Source organism: Trichogramma pretiosum, unplaced genomic scaffold (genome assembly GCF_000599845.2).
Source record: "Trichogramma pretiosum strain Unisexual culture from Peru unplaced genomic scaffold, Tpre_2.0 scaffold34, whole genome shotgun sequence".
NCBI lineage: Eukaryota > Metazoa > Arthropoda > Insecta > Hymenoptera > Trichogrammatidae > Trichogramma > Trichogramma pretiosum.
Window position 1 is genome coordinate 1,396,516 of NW_019641683.1, and position 21,826 is coordinate 1,418,341.

Here is a 21,826-nt window from a genome sequence, read left to right on the forward strand (position 1 = left end):
TTGAAGAATGCGTATCAATTTTCAAACCATCTATCACCCATTTTCAGAGGTCCAAAGTTTACTTTTTTCTTACAGAAGTCAGTAGATTTCAGAGGTCTCTGACATATGGGTAATAGACTGTTTCAAAAGATTAGAAAAAATTCATTTGTTGGTTTCAAGATTTCTTTGTTCTTAGCATTTTTCCTAAAAATTGAATGATCTCTTTGTTGGTTTAATTGAAATTTTTAATAAATAATCGATCTCACTTAGAGCGCACAAATCGCGACGTACATTGTAAGTACACAGTTTCTATCAGATGACAGGGACATGATTGTTGCATGTTATTGAGAAGATATTTATTAATTTATTACTGCTCTTTTTTCAAAAATATTAACTCTGAAATTATTTCATTGAATTATTAGTACATTTTTTTACTTTTCATGTAAATCTTATCAGTTATTTTAAGGTGTCAATATCTATAAATTTTATAAGTAAAATAATTAATTTCGTTTGACTTAATACCTTAATCAGAAGAGCCCCCGAAAATTTACGAATCATAATAAAGAAACTTTAAAAATATAATATTATAAGTTTTTTTATTTATTTATTTTCATTTCAAAGAAGATAGGGACCTTCCCGTAAACAATCGACAAACATATTATCCATGGTTATTTTATTATAGTATTCATTAATAACATCAAATCTTTATTAAAAGTTGATTAATCATATGAAACTTGTAAAAATTATGAAGTAAGGGTAAAATTATAGTAAAAATTCAATGTTATTCTCAGCAACAGAATTTCATAGTATTTTCATATTTTTCAAGGCGTTTTTTTTATTATTATTTTATCATATTAATGAGTCTTAAATAGATCACAATACTTTTTAGAAAAGTACTGTGCAGCAATAATTTCTGACGTTTTTGGAATTTTTCATTTTTATTCTTGCTTTATAAATGTGAAATATAAAAAACTTCAAACCAGATGCAGAGTTGATTAATTTGTTAGAATCATTGAATTTTCAATTTTTTAGGAAAGTTTATTCTTAAGCTCGAAAGTTTTAACTTTTTTTCCAAGTTAAGATGCAAGAAAAGAGATCAATCAATTTATCTTGCTTATTCTTTTTTTTTTTTTTTTTATTAAAAGAGAAAAAAATGTGATGTATGGATAAATAAAATCGTCAATGATAAAATACCACAATTTGAGGCTTATTCAAACAAACATTTTATAAATTGTTATTTATTTGCGATTTTTGAAAAACTGTATCTTAACATATTTTAACAATAATACATTTGCGTATTAGATTCTACCTATTCATATAAAGAATGTATGTATAATTCATTGTATAATTGTATTATGCGTAACATAGAGAGATCAAAAAAGAGAGAATAAAGAAGAAATTTTAAAGTAGGGCCTAATCATCATTGAAAAAGCTTAATCACTTGATTTGCAGGCAGTTTTCAATCAGAAAAAACATGAGTAAGGTACACTTTTATTTTCAAAATTCTTTATAAGATATTGTTTCTTGATTCGTGTACCAAGTTTTAACAACTACAGTTAGAAAAATTTGTATGTTCTTATTAAATAATTACTAGTGAGCCTTGTATGACATATAATGCATGTCACCAATGGTTTTATGAATTAGAGTTATATTTTACAGATTAAATTTGTTTATATAAACATACTATTTTACATACACACTCGAACACACTTACTTGCTTATAGGCAAGTTACATTTTGACAACTAAATTTTTCCATCACACATTTTATTAAAATCAAAATGATAGTTCTAGCTTGCAATAAATAATTTATCTATTTGTTGAAAATTTTGGAGCGGAAATGATAAATGATCAATAATCTTCACAGTATTATGTGTAATGGAGTTTTTTAACATTTATTAATATAATAATAATCAAGTTTTATGCATTCTATTGGTGACTCAAAAATAATATTTTTCTATTGAAATTTATGCATAAAGCTACATCATTCGTTTCATTACCAAAGTTTAATTAGTCACTCTGAAATATTTATCAAATAAAGCTATTTTGTCTGTCAAAAACAAGCAGTGTTTTTATAAAAAATTGAAAAATAGTACAACATATGTTACATAAGTGGCTTTAACTACATTTATTATCAGAATACTTATGTAAGGATATGTTAAAGCTAGTATAAAAATAACATTTATCAAGCAATTTTTTTGTATTACTTATTAAATATCTATTCAAACAGCAACCTAAAAGTCTTTTTTTGGCTTTTAAGTAGCATCTTTAATACATATTTAGTAGATAGTAAAAAGCATGCTTAAAATTAGTAATTTTTATTTTTACTTTGGCATTTCCTTATCAAGTTCATCAAATAAACAATAGTTTTCCATGTAAAACAAGAAAATCTATAGATAAATTATACATGTAACAGCTAGAATAAATTATTTACTTTAAAAAAGCAACTATGATTTTAATCTAATTAAACACAGCTTTTGTAAGATTAGACTCATGTGGACGATATATATATGAATACTTGAGTACATAATCAATTTTTCAGTTGACTTTTATATAAAACCTAGCCACTTTGAATGATAAATTTGTAGCAAAAAATGCTACATACTTAGCAGTATAGTTTATCACTAAAACACAACAAAAATACATAGTTGCATGTTTTCGACGTATTTATCTGTATTGTATCAAAAATTATGATAAAAATCTTGACATCAATCTGTCTAGATCTACATCTATTTCCAGAAAAAATTTAATAGATATACTGTTAAAGTTTACTATTAAAAAGTCGAATTAGTTCAAGCCATATCTTCAACCGTTGGTAACCAAAATGCCATGTTTGTACATGCAGATGCTAGCATCATGTACTTTGGATTAAACTGGACACATTGAACTGGAGCTGGGTGATCACCATTTAAAACACAAACTTTGTTACCAGTATCAGCATTCCATACATGAATTTTACCATCTGTTGAACCACTAAAAACAAACTGAGAGTCTGGGCTAAAGCTAGCCTCAATAGGTATGCCTTTATTGTTGAGATGTCCAGTAAATGTTTGCAGAGGAGTACCATGGAAAGCATCGATTAGCCTGATGACGCCACCATTAGTGGATATGAGGATAGTTTTGCCATCTCTGCTGAATTTAAGTCCTGTCCAGTCACATTCTTTCTCTTGCGATAGCTTGAAGTTGGTAAACGGACCTTTATCAAAACTGCGCAAGTCATACAGTTTAATTGATTCAGAATTCACGCCTGCAGCAAAGATGAGACCTTCAGGATCATAAGCTGCAACTGGTCTACCTGATACATTCATAACACCATGACAATTAGGTGAACGTAAATCCCAAAGTCGAAGAGATTTGTCAGCTGAACCAGAAAGAAAAGTATCTTCGATAGGACTTAGGCAAAGAGATACCACTTTCTTAGTGTGTCCTGGAAAGTATCTGATGTACTTGTTATCATGAAGACTGAGATACCTGATAGTGTCATCAATCTTTGTACTACTATGAATAGCTGTGTTCTTAGCATGAGTAAAGTGAATAAGATCTACACCATACTTTTTGGAGTTGACCGTCCGGGTTTGTGTACCCTTTTCACAATCATAAATAACAATTTGATCATCTTCAGAGCACGAGATGAGGACGTCTCCGGCGGTAGAAAAATCTATGCTGTTGATGCGATCAGAATTCTCCCGAAATATTTTGGCTACCTTAAAACTTCGCACTACTGTATCTACAAGCTTCATGTTAAGTGAAAGGAAGAACTGCAGGGTTCAATGATGATGACAGTAGTAGTTTATGCGCCAAGAAGCGATGTAGAATGTAGAAGAAAAGCCGAAAACGATGACGTTAAAGGTACAAAAGTCAGCAATGATAATGCTCCAAGTGTCGTCAAAAATTGTCACTAAAAATATAGGCTTAATTTTCGTAAAGCCAAAGTAATAACCAGAGAGTGCATCGCCATGTTGAAGGTGCTTCTAAATGCTGAAAGGAACAATTGGTCCTTTACACACTAGCTTACTAACTTTCAGCTTAGGTTATTTGGTCGTGTTTTTTATCGAACAACGAAGCTCGCTGAGTATGAGCTTAGGAATATGATAAGTGCAAAACAAATGCAAGCTGCTGCTCAATGAACACTGCACGTATTTGCACGACGAGTTTAGCCTGCACGTATAGTCCTTGCACTGTCCTATACCGAATGGCGATTGGCGATTGTTACTGCAGTGGTGACTGTTTCGCCGCAGACAATGCTTTTCTTATATATAATGTGTGTTGGCTGTTGCAAGAGCATATATAAGCAGCGCACTTGGACTATTATGAGTACAGGCTATAAAACACTATAGGCAGACAGGTTTGAGGCTACGATCACTATACCTATGTGTAAAGTTTATGCCGAAGTTTAGTAGGTGGCGCCCATCCAGACTTGGTAAAGTTTGAACGTCATTATATAGCACATACACGCCCGGCGCGCATAGACCGGCGAAAGACTTTTACAATCCCTGATCCAATATTCATAAAAGAAAACATATGCAAATTCTGCAAGTAGGGTATTTGTGAGATCGGATTTTCGACGCTCTATTTACAAGAATATCTATATTGTATATACACGTATCTACATACAACACTTTTAACATCTCTAATTCGTTGCGCGCGCATTTCAACTACGTTGCTGCTCTGTGATAAAATGAATAAAATGATCGCGTGTCAGTTACAATGCAATGCTTTGAATTTAGAAACCCGATACTTTTGCTTCCTCATTGAAGAAGTTCTGTGATGGATCCAAACTCTTGTCAATTTTTTTCACTCGTTTATGCGGATTTCATATTCGTAAATTAGCCAGAATTTTCCACTGATTTCTGTAAGTATCTGCGTATGTATGTGTGTGTGGATATATGTATGTATGTGGAATGAGTTTTCTCATAAGCAGTACGACCAATCCTACTGAAATAAATTGCATTTATGGTCGATTATGTTAAGGATGAAGCCGGAAAGGTTTTTTTTCGACCTGTTTAATATTTTTAAAGTTATTAAGAATTTTCATGTTTTTCTTTTTTTTTTTTTTTTTTGAAAATTTCTTTTCATGTTTTTTTTCCAAATTTTTATCGAGGGTTAAAAAGTGTTTCTAACATTTCTAAGCGATAATAATAATAATATTTTCATCTATGTTTTTCGAAAATTTAAGTTTGGAAAATTGCTTTAATAGCAATTATAAATGAAATAGGAACGATAATTTTTTATGAGGACGCTCTTTGCCAATAAATTTGCAGCGTTTTTTTTTAAATAAAAAACACAATGAAATAAAATTATATTACAAAAAAATGTCTAGATCACGAATCACACAGAAAGTTTTTAAAAATCCATATTACAAAAAAAAGTGTAGAGACTTTTACATTGACTTGAAATTCTTTTCCACATTTCCAAAAGGAAAATAAGTGCAAGTAATTTTTTTATTTTTCACAAAAAGGTAAACGACCGGATCTTCTTGACAAATTATTAGAATTAGGCGAAGGCATTGTTTTTTTAAAGACAACATTACATTGTGTGACTAAGTTATATCATATGTGACTAGTGATCTCACACTTATTATAAACAAAACTTGTCCCAGCACCCGCCTTCGGTTCATGTTGCAACCCATCTTTTCGATGAAAATGCATATCCGTATCAGTTTCATGCAATATTTTTCATCATACAGTGCACAGGAAGTCGATTGTAACATTTCCCACTGTGTGGAGAGTAGCACTTCCCGCACACTTTGATGAAAGAAAAGTTGATCGTGACATATAGTTCAAAGCTCAAGCATAATGAACAGGCAATTTAATCACAATCGACGATTTAATTAGTTATTTAGAATAATATGAAAAAAAAGTACGTAATTTTGAAAAATCTTCATTGCGGACATAAGCGCTTTTTTCATTTTATAGCCTCACGCTAACTTAATTTGTACGTTCTTTTTTTAAGATATAAGTTACCTTTCATTACGATGTAAGGCTGGCCTGCTAATAACGAAGGCTTTACAATAATAATGTGAAACGTATGCGTAACGAACGTAGAATAATGTGCTATTTAGAGTACTTGTACGGTAATGGTACAATATTACACAACTGGGGCGGGAGATTATCTATCTTTCACGAGTGTCTTACTACTTCTGTGAAGTAGCACCTCCCGCATTCAGTAATAAGAACTTTTATTAAAGTTTTAGATTATGGTTTTGTGACAATGTATGCTTGCATCAATTGACAAACAGGAAAAAAACATTCATTTCACAATGTATTGTTTCAGAATTCTGTTGAATTAATAATCACAAACTTTGTTGCATGGGAGTAATTTTTTTAAAAGCTACGCAAATGTCTTCGATTTTAAGATTATTTTACTCTTCATCGAGCTTTAGTAATGTATAATTGAATGTAGTTAAAAAATATATATTATGTTATAAGTTAAAATAATTTTAACTATTCAAAATAGTTTACTTTTTCATGAAATTTAAGATTTATCCGACGCAATACATATTTTAATGTTAAGAGTTTAGTAATAATAATAAAACTTTCCAATTACTGCTTGCATTAAAAATAAGCGTTCTTTACTTTAGTTTTTTAAATAGTAATATTATGAGTCGACTTGTATTTTTTGGAAGTAGACAATTAGGTATATCAGTCTTACGCAGTCTTAAAAAACATAATTTAATAGAATTACGCTAAAAAAGAAAGTAGTATACTTAAAATAGTAGATCTTACATGAAAAAAACTCTGGTGAAATATTATCAATTATTATAAAAAATGTATCGATTAATCTTTATTAAATTCTCGAATGCCTATTAAATCTTAATTATGTTCTATTATTGACATTTTAAAGCATTGAAATTTAAACATTTTTTATTTTTATTCAAACAGCACATAATTTTAACTCGGCTTATATTATTTGAGACAGCTTGATTACGTGAAACCCGTATGTTTGTTGATTTATTTATGAGTTTTACGGGGCTACCTGTGTATGAAACCTCTGAAAAGAAATCAGTCGGTTATGTGAACTCTTTGCGTGTTACACACTAGAACGTTCTTTAGTAAAATTTTACAGCTTATTTGAAAAATGACCTGGTTTTCATGGATTCGTTTATAAAATCAGAATTAAGCACATTTGTTACAGTTTGATAAAAAGTAAATATTGAAATGACGAATAGCACAAAAAAATATGACGGACTCTCACCAATAATGTCGTTGATATACAGTTTAAGAATATTTTTATTCGCACTAGTGTTACTCGAAATAGATCTAAGTCATAGCTTTAATGTTAAAGTAAGTGCTTTAAAATTCTTAAAAAATTGAAAAAAAATTTTTAATTAATGATAACGAGTGATATTTATTTTAAGATTCAAGATATGTTGACAGATGATGAATACTTGAAAATATTCCACACCGATCGAAGTGAAGGTAAGTTAAAATTATATTCTTGCGCTTATTCTATCACTTCATGTAAAAACGAAAAATTAATCTTAACTCCAGTTCCAGATCATGAATTCATTCGAGTGAATTCTTCTCCGGTTGTCCAACTAAGAGAAAGATTATCATCTCAAAATCGTATTTTATCTTTTACGGCGTTTGGTCGAAGGTATGACTTACAACTTCAACTACGAGATAATGTTCTCATAGGAAAAAATACGCCTATTTGGCATGCTGACATTGATCCTGAAAATTCTTCACACATTATTTATACTCAACTGCCAAATGTAAGAGCTTCTATAATTTATGTGGTATATTTATTTTCGTGAAAGTAATATTTATTTGAAATGATTTCGAATTTTTAGATCCAAAAATTATACTTTCACAAATAATAAAAACTGTACTATTTTACAGTAAAAAAAATTTATATCACTGATTAAAATAATTTCAGTTCTTTAATTTATTGGATAATAAAATATTTTTTATCTTAATCGCTTGTTATTCCGGAATATTGAAACGTAAACTAAATTTGTCAAAGAGTAAAAATAATTTTCATCGTACTTAATCTTGAAAAATGCAATACAACCTTTTTTAATTTTTAATATTTTAAAATGTATGTTTTTAGGTTTTGGATGATATAAGTGGAATTTATCAAGACTTGGACAACATGGTTTCTTTATTAGAATCCTCTTCTAATGTCAGCGATGATGTATTTTACGTGAGATAAATCAATTTTTTCTTAATTTGATTGAGCTTTAAGGATGTTTGAAAGTGTTAAAAATTTGATTTAATTATCACAAAGGTTTTTTCTTTCTCTATCCATTGCAATTTTTAAAATTCCAAAATGTTTATTTTTTACCCAGATACAGCAGTTAAAGTGCTGGTCTTTTTTGCATACTTTACTAGTTGAATTTTTTTATTTTGTTGCATTTTTTTGCTGTTGGATGCTTTTCAAACATGCGTTTACTTGTCATAATTGATCCATAATTATCTTGCATAAACACCTAAGCACAATTTATTTTCCATTTTTCATTTTTATTGTAACTCTCATCATAAATAAAATTACTCATTGTTAGTTGACTTATGAGTTCGATCCTGTTGCCTGAATTTTCAATCGTAAATTGATGTTCTGAAGAAGTGCATACCATCTGAGTGCAGTAGCACAAATAATTAGCGCTAAATGTTAAGGCATAGATAAATGCAATACTTTAAAAAATTAAATGCCAGAAAATGAATAGAAAAAGAATAGTACATTACGTCAGTGTTGTAGTTTAAATCAATTTTTAATTTAAATCCAGTTTAATTCACGAATCAATATTGATTTTTGATTTAAATTATTTTAATTCAGCAGCATTTTCCGCGTGCCGTGATGAAATAGTTATTAATATACAAAGTATAAAATAATTTCAACTTACATAGTATAAAAAAAGACTCACAGAAACATCTGTATCACAGTAAAAAGTCTATACTGCAAAATTTAAAAAAATGCAATCGAAAGGTCGAAAAATCCTTGCCTGAGTCAAATATTGTTACACAGTAATGTTATTTTATGGGTTCAATATTTTTCAGGATGGAATTATATCTAGCGATGTCGCTATTAGTCCGTTGCCTCAGCGATTGATCGGTATAATTTCTAATATCAGTGATGATAATGCTATGATAAAAGATCATGTAGTTTATAAAATCAAATTTGAAAATTTAACATCCGATGAACATTATTCAGGTAACAAATTAATCACATTAGTACTACTAACAATAATTAACGATTACTTAAAAATTATCAATTTCCGGTAAATATTATTTCTGCGTATCCTATCAGAAAATTTTTTGTAAGTTAATTTAAAAAAATAAATTAAAGTTTGATTATTGTAAAAATATAAAATTTAACTTTAGCTTCTGAAATTGAGAGAAAATATGATTCACATTCAATACGACAACATCCTCTGGATACTTTTTACCCTGAAGTATTGGTTGTAATTGATGCTTCAATGTATAAGTAAGTGAGCTAACATGAATCATAATACCGTTTTCGTGAATAAATAAGTAAAAATAAAAATTTTTAATGGGATGAAAATCATATTTCATAGGCATTTTGGCAAAAAACCCCATTTCGCTCTGAATTATTTAGTACCATTTTGGAATGCTGTGGATTTACGGTACAAACTTTTAAATTCACCTGAAGTCAAATTAAATATAGCTGGAGTTATTTTGTCACAGGTAACAAAATTGACGCTAACATTCGAATTGAATACACTTATTATATAACTTCTAATTTCATATCAGGATGAAAAGGCATTAGCTTTTTTACACTCAAATATGGATGAAAACGGGCGAATACATGCTAAAAAAGCTTTATTGGACGCAGGACAGTTTTATTATTCAGATACTTCCCTTGTTTCAAGAGATGTAGTAGTTATTATGACCAAGTAATTAAATGCACATATAATGATACAGTTCAATGTAGTCTTTTTTAAGATGAACTAGAAATGAAAAATCTGATAATTGTTTTCTGATACTTTTGCTTCGTATAGGGAGCTGTAATATTTTGCGAATAACGAAGCAAATTCGTTCCCGAAACTGTCAAGCAAAATATTTAATTGAAATTTCAGAAAAAAATTTTTGCTAATTTTCATTTTTTGGCCGTGTTAATTATCTTTAGATATAATTTATGATATATATTTTTTTATTAACAGGCACGATATTTGTAGTGTAAAGTATGCTAATTATTGCAAGTCATCGGCTATAGGTAAACAATTCTTTTATGCTTTAATATTTAGTACAAATAGACAACTAAATTTGAATAGTCAATACATAACATAAATTTGCGTTATATATAACACACTATATACATTATATATTTTAGGCAAAGCCTTTACCGGTAAAGCATGCTCAAAAAAGAAGAATACAGCTATTCTTGAGGATAATGGTGGATACGGTGGGATTATAACTGCCACTCATGAGATAGGACACTTGTAAGCTTACATCACATCTAACATATTTGAATATTTATTGCAATTATCTAATACATAAGGTTAAAATATTTAAAGATTGGGGTTACCGCATGATGGAGAAGATGAAGCTGCTGAATGTTCTATCCAAGATGGGTATATCATGGCGAGTGCAAAATATCGTTCAGTCAATAGTTTATGTTGGTCGTCGTGCAGTAAAAAAATTTTGGAACGATTTTCTAGGTAACTTTGACATTATGAGAAACAATATAAATTACTCAATTAATATTTTTAGTTTAACAGCTTCAAATTGCTTAGAAAATAAACCAAAGAATTTAGGTGATTCTATTAAGCAAACTTTGCCAGGAAGAGTACTTACGCTCGAAGAACAATGTTTGGCTAGAGGCGGAAAACCTTGTGTCGTGAGTTGAGAGAAGTTATTTATTACATCGAAAGTGATCGAACTATTATTTTTATCGATTTTTTAATTATTATCAGTTTAATGCAACGGTTTGTTGGAAATTATATTGTACTAAGTCAATGTTAAATAAAAAATGTATTGGAAAAGCTCCGGCTGCTGAAGGAACAACGTGTGGAGATGGTTTGGTAAATATCTCTCAATAATGTTATCTAAGATAATACACATTAAAATAATTATAATTAATTGCAACTGTAATCAATAATCGATATTTTGATTAGTATTGTCGAAATGGAGATTGTATTGCTGACGCCTAAATGACATTCAACACAACCCTCTTTTGGAAGACACTTGCAAGAATGAACGAGACAAGTTTTATTTTCATACTTTTTTTGGTGATTATTTAAATTGAAGTTTCAATTTATGTATAACTTATGAAACCAGAAATATATAACAACTTTATATACTGCAGCATAATTTTGATTCAAAAAAATGTTTGATTTATTAATAACTTTGTGTAATCTGAACCACATTATGGACCTTCAAAATTTTTTTTAATATCAGTGTAATGGTTCATAACATTTTTACTCTTTCTAATTAATGAAGCAAGCTACAATTGTACCTATTGTAGAAAATTAAAAATCTACTCTATCGACGATTTTAGTAACCCACTCTATTTCAGTTCGTCGAAAAAAGTATAGATGTCGTTGATAACTCTACGTAAGTAAATGTGTGTTCATAGCTATGTAAATTTTTAAATACCAGTATAAACCTTATATTATACTACTACTATTACTACTACTACTTCTAAAATATTATTTTTTTTCTATTCATTCGATTTCCAAAAATTTGATATTTCATAGATTTTATAGGAAGACCGAAAATAAAGTCTACGAAATTTATTATTTTATGACTTTAAGAATAACTACGTGTTCAGTATTATCGATATAAAAAACTATTTGAAATTTTTAAAGGGGATCCTACATTGCTTTCACCATTCATTACCGATAAAGAAAAGTTACATTATCTTTTATTCAACGATCGATTGTCTCATGGGTCATTGTTTACTATTACTGTTTTTGTTTTGAAAAACGAATAAAATTTTTGAAAACAGATCTTTTCAGCATATATTTGTTAGAAATAGTTTGCCAGGATAATTAGACTTATCAAGATGTTAACTATATTACTAACATGTCGTTTAAATTGTCCAAAACACTTTTGACAAGCGTCCAAAAAATATATGGGATTTTTCCAGCCTTCCCCAATGTTTGGCATTATTTCATAAATTTTTTTTTGGTTGGTGAAAAAATTGTGATAAGCAGTTAATTGTCATGTAAACCCAAAACTTTGAAGGGATGCTGAACAGAGTCATTTTAATTTTTCCGAATAAATTTCCATGTTAAAATGTATTACAAATTTTCGATCGTATTTTTATGAAAAAATGAATGAAACGAATGCTTTTTTTATTAGATGTAAAGAAATTTATGCACAAAAAAGGTTTTGTGTGCGTAGAATAAGAATCAGTTATTCTAATCAGTTTTGATTAGTTGGAAAAATGAAATTTTAATATAATCGGATCCACATCAATTGTGTCTTATTCTAAACTTAATAATGGACTTCTTTAGAATCTGATGTTTTGGCCCATTTATTGGCGAAACTGTGTATTTTTTAATGAAAAAATGTTTTAAAGGTCTTGCGACTATATACAAATCTGTTAGTTCAGAAATTTTATGATAGTATTTTTAATGTTAATAGCAATCAAAAAATGTAGGATGAGAAAAATCTCTTTTTTTTTCGATTCGTTACTTGTTAATATCAATTGGCATGTATGAATAAACAATATCATAATTTATGTAGCTACAGAAAGTACTTACGAAGATCGTTCGAAATTTTTCTCTTTTTAATCCTGATCAGAGTATTATTAACTGAACTATGTAACTTTCAAGTTTAGTCGTTTTTTTCACAGACATGACAAAAATTATTGCAGGAGAGTGTAGGTATTCAAATTTTCAAGAAGTATTTAATAATTTTATATTTCCACTGTTTTAGTATACAAATTACAGCGATAGAGCAAAGTTAAGAAAACATATAAAAATCACGAAGTTATACCCACTCGTGCCGGCATGGCCGGCACTCGTGTCCTTTTCCGCACACTGTGCGCAAAAAGCTAGGCATATGATGCATACAAAATTTTTTGTGCTACCCCAACCTAAAGTAACATTTTACTCCCGCTGAGCAAAACTAAAATGTTACTTTGGGCTGGGGTAGCACAAAAAATTGTATTTGCACCTATGTAGCGAAAAATGAAAGTCTCAGAGTACGTGATTATCAACCTCGGCTTCGCCTCAGATGATAGATTACACGTGCTCTGAGACTTTCCAGTTTTTCACTCCCGAGGTGCAAAATATACTATTATGCAATAGTAAGCGATAAATACTTTCATCTTAAACGAGGCATTTTACCGCACACCAGTGCCCTCGTTTAAAAATGAAAATGCCTCGTTTAAAATGAAAGTATTTCTCGCTTCCTATTGTATAAAATTTTGTATGCAGCACGTGCCCAGCTTTTTACGCACAGTGTGCGGAAAAATACCCACTCGTGCCCTAAAACGCCTTTTGGGTACTTGTTGCATAAATAACTATTTCATACGCAAAAATATAATTTAGTTTTTTAAATAAACCAATCTACAATTTAATATTTTCAACTTTAATCAGTAATATTAAGAAGATACTGAAACTATCGATTGACGATGTTCAAATTTTAAAATTTTTTTTTTGTGAAAACAATGAAGGTATAGGTTGTTATGTTGTTGCGGAGGAATCGTAATTCCGCTTCAGAAAAAAGTACAATGAATAAATAAATAAATGCAATGGAACTCGGCCATAACGAATTCGTCCATATACATTATCATATGTGTTATCATAAACAGTAATTTCAGAGTTTCTACCTAAGAAAACTATGATTGCTAATTTATGTTCATTGGAAAAAAGATGATTTGATATTACTGCCAACGAAAACCAGGAATCATAATTTAATGTATTTATACTTATATTCATATATTTATGTATTTTTACATTACGTAGCCAATTCAGCAGAGTAACAGTTTTCGAAGTCAAAAATGAAGAGCTCTAATCTTGCCCGTATTTTCAAACGTCAATTTTTTCGCGAAAAATTGTTGAGTATTTGTCTGATGTTAAACATATAGATTATAATTTGGTAACAGCGATATTTTCGATGAAAATTTGATCGAAAACTCAATTAATGCGTACAAATTTGACGTCAAAACAGAAGATAACATACTTATGTCAATAAATACGTTCAATAAACAATTAGTCTCAACTTTACGCTTTTACCGTTTACTTGTATGCAATGTCTGAATCTAGAAAATAGAAGAGATTGGCAATTTACAAATGGGCTATTCCACGTCGAGTGTGATAAGCCCACAAAATGATATTCAGTCTGAGTGTGTGCTCCTAAAGAGTATATTGAAAAATGAAACTCCTAAAAAACTCAGCTCTTTTGGTCCATTCCTAATGGATCTAATAATGGGGCACAAAGTTGAATTTTCATTTTTCGATATTATTCTGCTTATAATTCTGCTTTTCTGGGGTGAATATTAAAAATTTTTACATACCAGCGGCCCGAAAGTAGCACTTCCCGGCCGCCGCGCTAAACGGGATATTGCTATTTTCGGGCCCGGGGTATGTAAAATCGTATACTGGCCTATACCGGGAAAAAAAGAAAGCCTCAGTGCACGTTCTAATCGACTTCGGCTTCGCCTCGGTCGCTTATTTCACGTGCCCTGGGACTTTTCTATTTTTCCCGGCCTAGGACAGTAATATACTATTAAATCATTTTTTTATGTAAAATTTGATGTAGATTTATAAATTGTACTAAAAATCATGTTTTTAACCTCAACATCAAATACAACTTTTTACCAAGTGGTATAATGGCGAAGTCAAGAGGCACAATTTGACAGCATACGAAGGACAAAATAACATCGTTTTTCATGAATTTTCCTTGTTTTTTTGAGATACCGAATGCAATTTACCAATGTGTTGTCAAGTTGCCGATTCTAGCCGAAGAAGCCGACTACTAAAATATATTGTCCCCAAACTTGAGCCCCAAAATTGTTGTTATACATGGTGTTCCAGAGATTGGGAATAAGTATGGATCCTAGGGTCCGTCTGCCTTGATTTCACGGGTCTCTGCATCATCATCCGTTATCCATTTCAACATTTTGCTAGTGAAGTAGATATTAATGACCTGGATCGGGTATACTGGAACCCCCGCCTTATCCAAGGTATTGAAGATGTGGTTCCATCATAGAAAATAAAATGTGTTCTTTACGTACTCTTGCGGTATTTAGTACTCTTTGGTGCCGTAGTACCATCTCTTGCCACTATCGACTCTTTCTGCAGTGCTTAATACTTTCTGGATGGCGTCGTCTGTTGACCGACCTCCTCGGAATTTAAAATGCAAGTCCACCAGTCCTGCCGGAACCTCAGTGTAGGCTCTCAAGCCGTCTGCAATTTCCTATCCGAAATCTTGCATGCGGTGTCCAGTACGTACAGCGATGAAAGCTTTGAGATAGGCTTGCCTTGCTTGATTTAACATCATGAAACCTTTGTCATTTCCATCACGCTAGAAAGCATCCTTCGACTCTAAGGCACGCCTTGTAAACATCGCAGGAATTATCTAAACACGTATCCACGATCCTTTCTCCTCCAAGTTTTGACACTTATTCAGACGCAAACTCCTCGAAAACGCTGACCGAAATTAAAACATTTTGTCATGTAAAAGTAAAATAAGACTTATTAAAAAAAATACAGTGTGTACAATGCCGACCATTATCTTGAAAAAAGAGCGTTAAGGTGGCTCCAGCACATTACTATAAGTAGATATGCTTAAACTTAGAGAATATCTTAATATTGAATTAACAATATAAGGTTGGTACTCGATTATTTAGTTACTTTTCACTGAAGCCTTAAAAAACGTATGTTTTCACTGAAATATGTACGATTGTTTATTAAAACAAGTTAAAATATACTCTGCAACAAGCATTATCGCAACAAAAGTTTTTATTGAAGTTTCGTAAATTTTCAAATACTTTTATCTCTATCAATTTTGAGCACATCAAAACGATTTTTTAAAGTAAATTTCGAGTTATCAGTTTTACTTAAGGCTGCTATATGCCTATTACTTTTATGCTAGAATTAGCTTTTAAATAACATTATTTATTGATAATATACTTTGGAAAAAATGAGAAAAAGTATTGTTTATACTAAATACTAAATCATTTACAACAACATAGCAGTTTTTGAAAATTGTACTAAAATTTTCTATTACTTCTTCAATTTTCATTCGATTTTGATCAGCGTCAACTCATTCTCTTAAGAAACTAATTGTCTACAATCGTGACTTTTAATAATCGTAAAATATTGAATATTTATTATGAAAAACTAATTTTTAATGAAAAATTAATTTAAAAAGTACATTATCAATGCATATTTATATTATTATCATTGCATACTAAGAAAGCGTTGTAAACAATATTATTTAAAAGCTGATTCTATCGTATAGAGGGCTGCCTTAGGACGTTAGGGACGCAACCAAGTTCAAATCAGCAACTATCAAGAAACAGCAGAAAATAGATACTTGATTTGACTAGGTGGGTCGGTGGTATCATAGGCTCAAAGCCAATAGGGCGTTTTCCAATTGTCACAAAAAGGTCACTTTACGGCTTGGTCTGGAGGCAAAACAAACAAGGTCTCTCATTTGTTTAACCCACAATACCTTGCATATTTTACCTCCAGGCAAATTGTAAAGTGGCCATTTTGTGACAATTGGAAAACGCCCTATACGCATGCTATCACGCGTATTTTGTTTGCTGCTAACCTCTCAAATAAGATTGAATGTAGAGCAAAAACGAAATTTTTTTATTTTCATAAAATTACTTTGAAATATGCTCGTTAATATACAGTATAACCGATACCAGTTGAAAGGTAATAACTTCATCTTTAATTACGTGAAATTTGGTCACGATCTTCTATTTTTATCTCAAGTTCACAAGTTTTTACTTAAAATCGTGTGAAATATCTTGCACGCTTCTATGATAGCCATGTTAAAAAGCGTACTTTTGAAATTAAAATTTACAACTATCAATTCCCGAAGTTTCAACTTCGTGGCCCATCGTGACCCAAAGATCCCCAACGTCCTTAAGGGGACAAGCCAGTGTTAAATCTTGTAAATTAAAAAACATGATAATTAAATATTAATATTGAAATTTTTTTTTATTTCGTTGAAAAATTATGTTTTTACAAGTCATTATACATTAGATAACATGTCTTTCGTACCTTTAACAACTGAAATTGGTCCAGGTTTTATTTATATATTCTATTTCATTTAAGGGGACACATACACCTTAAAATCGAAACAAATTTTATTATAATTTTGAAAAGAACTTTTCCTCCCCTTTCCGTAGCATTATTTGAAATATCAAAATGTTCATTTTTGAATATTCATTTCTACAGCCACTTTCATGGGTCTTTTGGCATTTTATGTTTTTGCAAGATGCACTTTACTTCTTGTAACTTTAAGAGCGAGCCGTTGAAGCTTTAGTACCAGGGTCGCGTACACTTCTTCAGAATATGAATGGTTACTACACGGTCACTGCCTCGGGTGAGCCAATCTGATTGATCTCATAGGCCGCTTTGTACAGTGCTGAAGCATACTTTTATTTTAATTTTATGGTGTTTTTGTTATCACTGTCATACATCTAATGATTGAGAGTGACCTATGGGCTTGATTGTCTCACTTGAGGCAGTGTCCATAACCTTTCATGTTCTGAAAAAGTGTTCGCGACCCTGGTACTAAAGCTTCAACGACTCGCTTTGAAAGTTACGAGAAGTAATTAGGCGCATCGTGCAAAAACGTAAAAAATGCGTACATAAAACAAATACTTTGAAAATATTTTTTATTACTAATCCAAAAGCTTATACATGTCATTTAGTCGTTAATCCATGAACTTTCAGAATCACAAAATTTCGCTTCGCTTAAAAAGGTGATTTTTTACATGTTCTGGATCTTGAAAAGACCTCGCTTTTAATTTAATGCCCTTTGAGAATCCGGTCTCAGATTTAATTTGATGCTTAGTTAAAAAGTTATGATTGTTTCAACACAAAAAATGCAGAATTTCTGCAGAACATCGACGTTGAGAATATTTTTGAGAGAGAGGTCTGAAACCTCTAAGAAAAATGTCAAATCTAAGTCTCTGAAAATAGGTAATGGACGGTTTTAAAAATTCTGAAAAAAATCAGACAGGTTCTTTGAAAAATGTCAAGACTTTTTTATTCTTTGTACTTTTTGTTAAAGTGCTTCGATATCGATATAGAAAATAACAAAGATTTTTTACAATGTGAAAAATCCTCTAAAAAATGGGCTCTAAGGCCCATGAGATTAAACTAAACACAGGAAGCTTTAGTATTGGGTACAGGAGACTCCAAAAAATTTTGTAGCAAATCCATGAACCGGAATTGAGGTGGTTTCCTTGTTAGAGAATTTTTTGAGACCCCATCGATCTATATTAATGAAGAACAATATGAAGAAAGTAATGTGATTGGGATTTCAGAGCTTTGGTAAAAGTTTTTTTGTTCAATCAGTTGTAGCATTAGCATATTTTACAATAAAAAAAATTTTTTTTAGCTTTAATGATATAAAAGGCTTTTATAAAATATCAGCTTAAAATAGTATTTTGACCCCTCAAATAATATTTTAAAGTGCGATAAAAAAATTCGAAATTTCTGAAAAAATCTGTGGATATTCTGTGGATATGAAATTTAAAAGAAAGAATACATCTTTTTGTGTTCACTAACCGACGTCATTTTTGGAATTCAAACATTTTGATAAATTCACAAGTACTTTTGAGCAAATTTGAAGATTTGTTTTTTTTTTTTTGCTTTTTTTGCCTCTAGTGTCGGTCCTTTCCGAGATAAAAAAGAAATCAAAACATTACTGCCCTAGGCCGCAAAAAACAGAAAAGTCCCAGAGTACGAGTAATTAGTGGCCGAGGCGAAGCCAAGGCCGATAAACACGTACTCTGGGGCTTCCTTTTTTCGCGGCATAGGCCTGTATACTATTTTTCATTTACAGTGGCCCGAAAATCGCTCTTCCCGCTTTGCGCAGCGACAGAGAAGTAGTCACTTTCGGGCTGCTGGTATGAAAACATGTTTTATTACACTTGAATGGTTCGAAAAATGTTTTTTAACATGTTTTGCACGAATTTTTTCAGAATTTTTCGAGAACATTTTGCAATTTCGAAAATGACGTCGTTGGTTAGTGCACGCTTTGAAGACGATGTGAAAAAATCGTAACTACAGAGGTTTTCATTTTAAAAGATAACGGCAGAGCGAGGTTACATTCAACTTGGTAAATAAGTGCTGCCGTAATGTGCATGTTATTTTTGATCAGATACAACGTAGCAAAAATTTTATTTTTACTAAAACATTCGTGAAATCTAGCTAAGCAGAGCCTACATTCGCAAATGCAACAAATTCTTTACTGTATTTGAATAATAATTTTGAACAAGTTTCACTAAATCTTCTAAATTGTTAATCTAGAATTTCGACAAACAGCCTTTTTTTCATCTAGGTTTACTGTGCCTTGAGATACTTTTTTTAAATTTGTTACGTAAATCAGGTACGATTTTTGAAAATGCTCCCTACAGATTAAAACTTTTTCGTGACTTTTCTATGAGTTTGAGAATAAGAAAAGTGAGAAACAAGACGCAGCAAAAGGCTAAGTCGAGGAAAGGGTTTTAAACTCAGGTTCTACCGGCTAAGCCGATATGCATTCATTATAATAAGAAATGTAGAAACAGATAGCTTCGTGGATGACGAAGAAGTCGAAATGCTGTACGCGCGAAGTTGAGTGAAAAGTTGGTGAGCGCAAGTCTGCTTATCTTTCAACTGGTAAATTTTTTATTATTCAAGAGAAACACGCTATGAGCACAATATAATTTCAAGTTTGCAATCATATATGAAGCTACTTCCACAGTAAATTTATTAATTTTGTTGACGATTTTGTTATTTGGTGGACCCTTTACTCATTCAATCTATAGCTTTTTAATTTTTTTAGTTATAATTAATGTTTCATTTTTTTTCTTTCTTTTCTTAAATTATAAATTTGCTTTCTAAGTGTGATAAAAGTCATACCTATCTATCCACCGAATTTAGGTTTTCTTAAAATTCGCATAATAAGTTAAAAGTAATACTTTTTTTTCATACTTATAAACTACTTGAGTAAAATTCATTCTCAAAGTCGTTAGTTTCTTAAAGTTAATCTTTTAATTTTTTCCTAAAAATATTCCAATCTTTGTAAGTATAAAGTCTCTTCAAGAATGGTAAGTTTTAAAGATGTTTGTAAATGTCGCGATGTCAAAATGAATATGCTATATAAAGCGTTCAATATATTATTTAAATTTTTTTCAACATCACGCACGCTTATTAAACATTTATTTGCATTAAACTTGGTGCGTTATTAGGCAGCCAAGTTGACAATTGAGATAATTATTTTTATCATTTTAATGCACAATTGTATTTCAATGATGAAATTAAATGAATAGTACGTTAAATATATAGTTGATATTTTAAGATATTTTTACGATGACTTTATCTTTCGTTAAAAATTATTATTTTCTGCAGAGTAATTCATGAAAAATAGTATACACACATTATATAGTCAGAGCCTCGGTGCAAGTGTTTAACTGACTAAACCGTTGATCAACTTTGCCCAAGACCTTTTCTTTTTGTTCACGGCCTAGTTATGTATAAAAAATACGATTGTTAAATTTAATAATTATAGAGTTGTTTGATAAAGAAAAAAAAGTATATACGGTAACGCGATCATTCAGATTCTGTATAGTTGAGTATCATATAGGAATAATGCGCATACGTGCGGAAAAAGCTAAAGAAGAAACTCGAATAGTAGCACGAGGGCTGTTTTGAGCTTAAGCGCTCGCTGATCCTCACTTGATGCGACAGTCTTATCCCGGGGGATCTTTGATCAATCCATCATTGTATAAAGCCTGTTATAACTGTGTGTGTGTATGCCTGTATAGATATACACCGAATTGTGTGCGTGTCTGTATTGTTCGTCACATACCTGTGAGTGCGTGCAAGCATATTGCAAGACCAAAATATCAAAAGAGGTCTGACCCAGTAGCAAATCGAAAAAAAAACGGTAGCTTACTCAATCGACGAAGACTATGGTTATTTCATCGAAAATGGCATGTTTTAGATGAATCGTGTAATTGCGTCGGACAAAAAGAGCTGTAATGAAAATTGCGAGGGCAAAGAAAATGAGTGTACGACGTAAAAGGAGCTTTGAACGGATTGGCAAAAAAAAGCAAGTAAGCAGACAGGCAGCTAGGCAGCAGACAAAGCTTACAGAAGCAAAGCAATATAAAAGCTGGAGTGAGAAAATGCGCTGGAACAGGTGACACAGCTTGCCGGCAGTTACGACAACGGCAGCTCATATCGCATTAAAATTTAAACAGCCGAAAAAAGAAATTCAATCTAAAAGGGAGCTTGCTGTGCAAAGCTTTTTCTATGAGGAGAAAAAACGCATGGCAAAGCAACACAGAGAGCAACAGTAAAGAGAGAGAGAGAGAGAGAGCAGAGACAGCAGTAGCAGTAGCAGCAGCCGCTACCACAGAAGGGGCAGGATGGCTTTATGTGCTCGTGTATATAAATATGCAGTATATCGCTAGGCGGAAGTCCGCTGACGTACCTGCTGTGCAGTACATAGAGCTCGACGTCGTGCGTGTGTTTGTGTGCGCGCATGGGTGTACATATATATATATTGTATATATACATATAGAACGGAGCTCGTCTCGCAGGAGCTTTTGAAAGCTTGTGACGGATAAAGCTTGGCATGCAGGCTGGCGCGTGTTATATAAGCAGCCGGAACGTAGACTGCTTGCTGCTCGGAGCTTTACGCCGTGCGGAAGGCAATACATCGATGTTTAGCAACCAATAAACCGATCCCTCAAAGAGGG

At 31.3% G+C, this 21,826-nt stretch overlaps 2 protein-coding genes across 2 annotated transcripts; one reads left to right on the plus strand and one right to left on the minus strand.

The window, feature by feature from the left end:
* Positions 1 to 1,199: 1,199 nt before the first annotated feature.
* LOC106650132 (WD repeat-containing protein 82) lies at positions 1,200 to 4,344 on the minus strand. The gene has a single exon (XM_014367977.2). It carries the CDS (start codon positions 3,715 to 3,717, stop codon positions 2,770 to 2,772), a length of 948 nt encoding a protein of 315 aa, XP_014223463.1. The 5' UTR covers positions 3,718 to 4,344; the 3' UTR covers positions 1,200 to 2,769.
* Positions 4,345 to 6,996: 2,652 nt separating this feature from the next.
* On the plus strand, positions 6,997 to 11,138 carry LOC106658271 (venom metalloproteinase 3-like). The gene is made up of 14 exons (XM_014380540.2): positions 6,997 to 7,260; positions 7,335 to 7,395; positions 7,468 to 7,691; positions 8,030 to 8,122; positions 8,974 to 9,127; positions 9,298 to 9,400; positions 9,492 to 9,621; positions 9,688 to 9,830; positions 10,098 to 10,150; positions 10,268 to 10,376; positions 10,452 to 10,595; positions 10,648 to 10,774; positions 10,851 to 10,958; positions 11,052 to 11,138. Exons 1-14 carry the CDS (start codon positions 7,135 to 7,137, stop codon positions 11,085 to 11,087), a joined length of 1,611 nt encoding a protein of 536 aa, XP_014236026.2. The 5' UTR covers positions 6,997 to 7,134; the 3' UTR covers positions 11,088 to 11,138.
* The last annotated feature ends 10,688 nt before the right edge of the window (positions 11,139 to 21,826 follow it).

Coding starts and splice junctions, on each gene's coding strand:
- LOC106658271 (XM_014380540.2), top strand. CDS start 7,135: ATGACGAATAGCACAAAAAAATATGACGGACTCTCACCAATAATGTCG. Junction 7,396..7,467: donor CCACACCGATCGAAGTGAAG/GTAAGTTAAAAT, acceptor TCTTAACTCCAG/TTCCAGATCATGAATTCATT. Junction 9,128..9,297: donor ATCCGATGAACATTATTCAG/GTAACAAATTAA, acceptor ATTTAACTTTAG/CTTCTGAAATTGAGAGAAAA.
- LOC106650132 (XM_014367977.2), bottom strand. CDS start 3,717: ATGAAGCTTGTAGATACAGTAGTGCGAAGTTTTAAGGTAGCCAAAATA.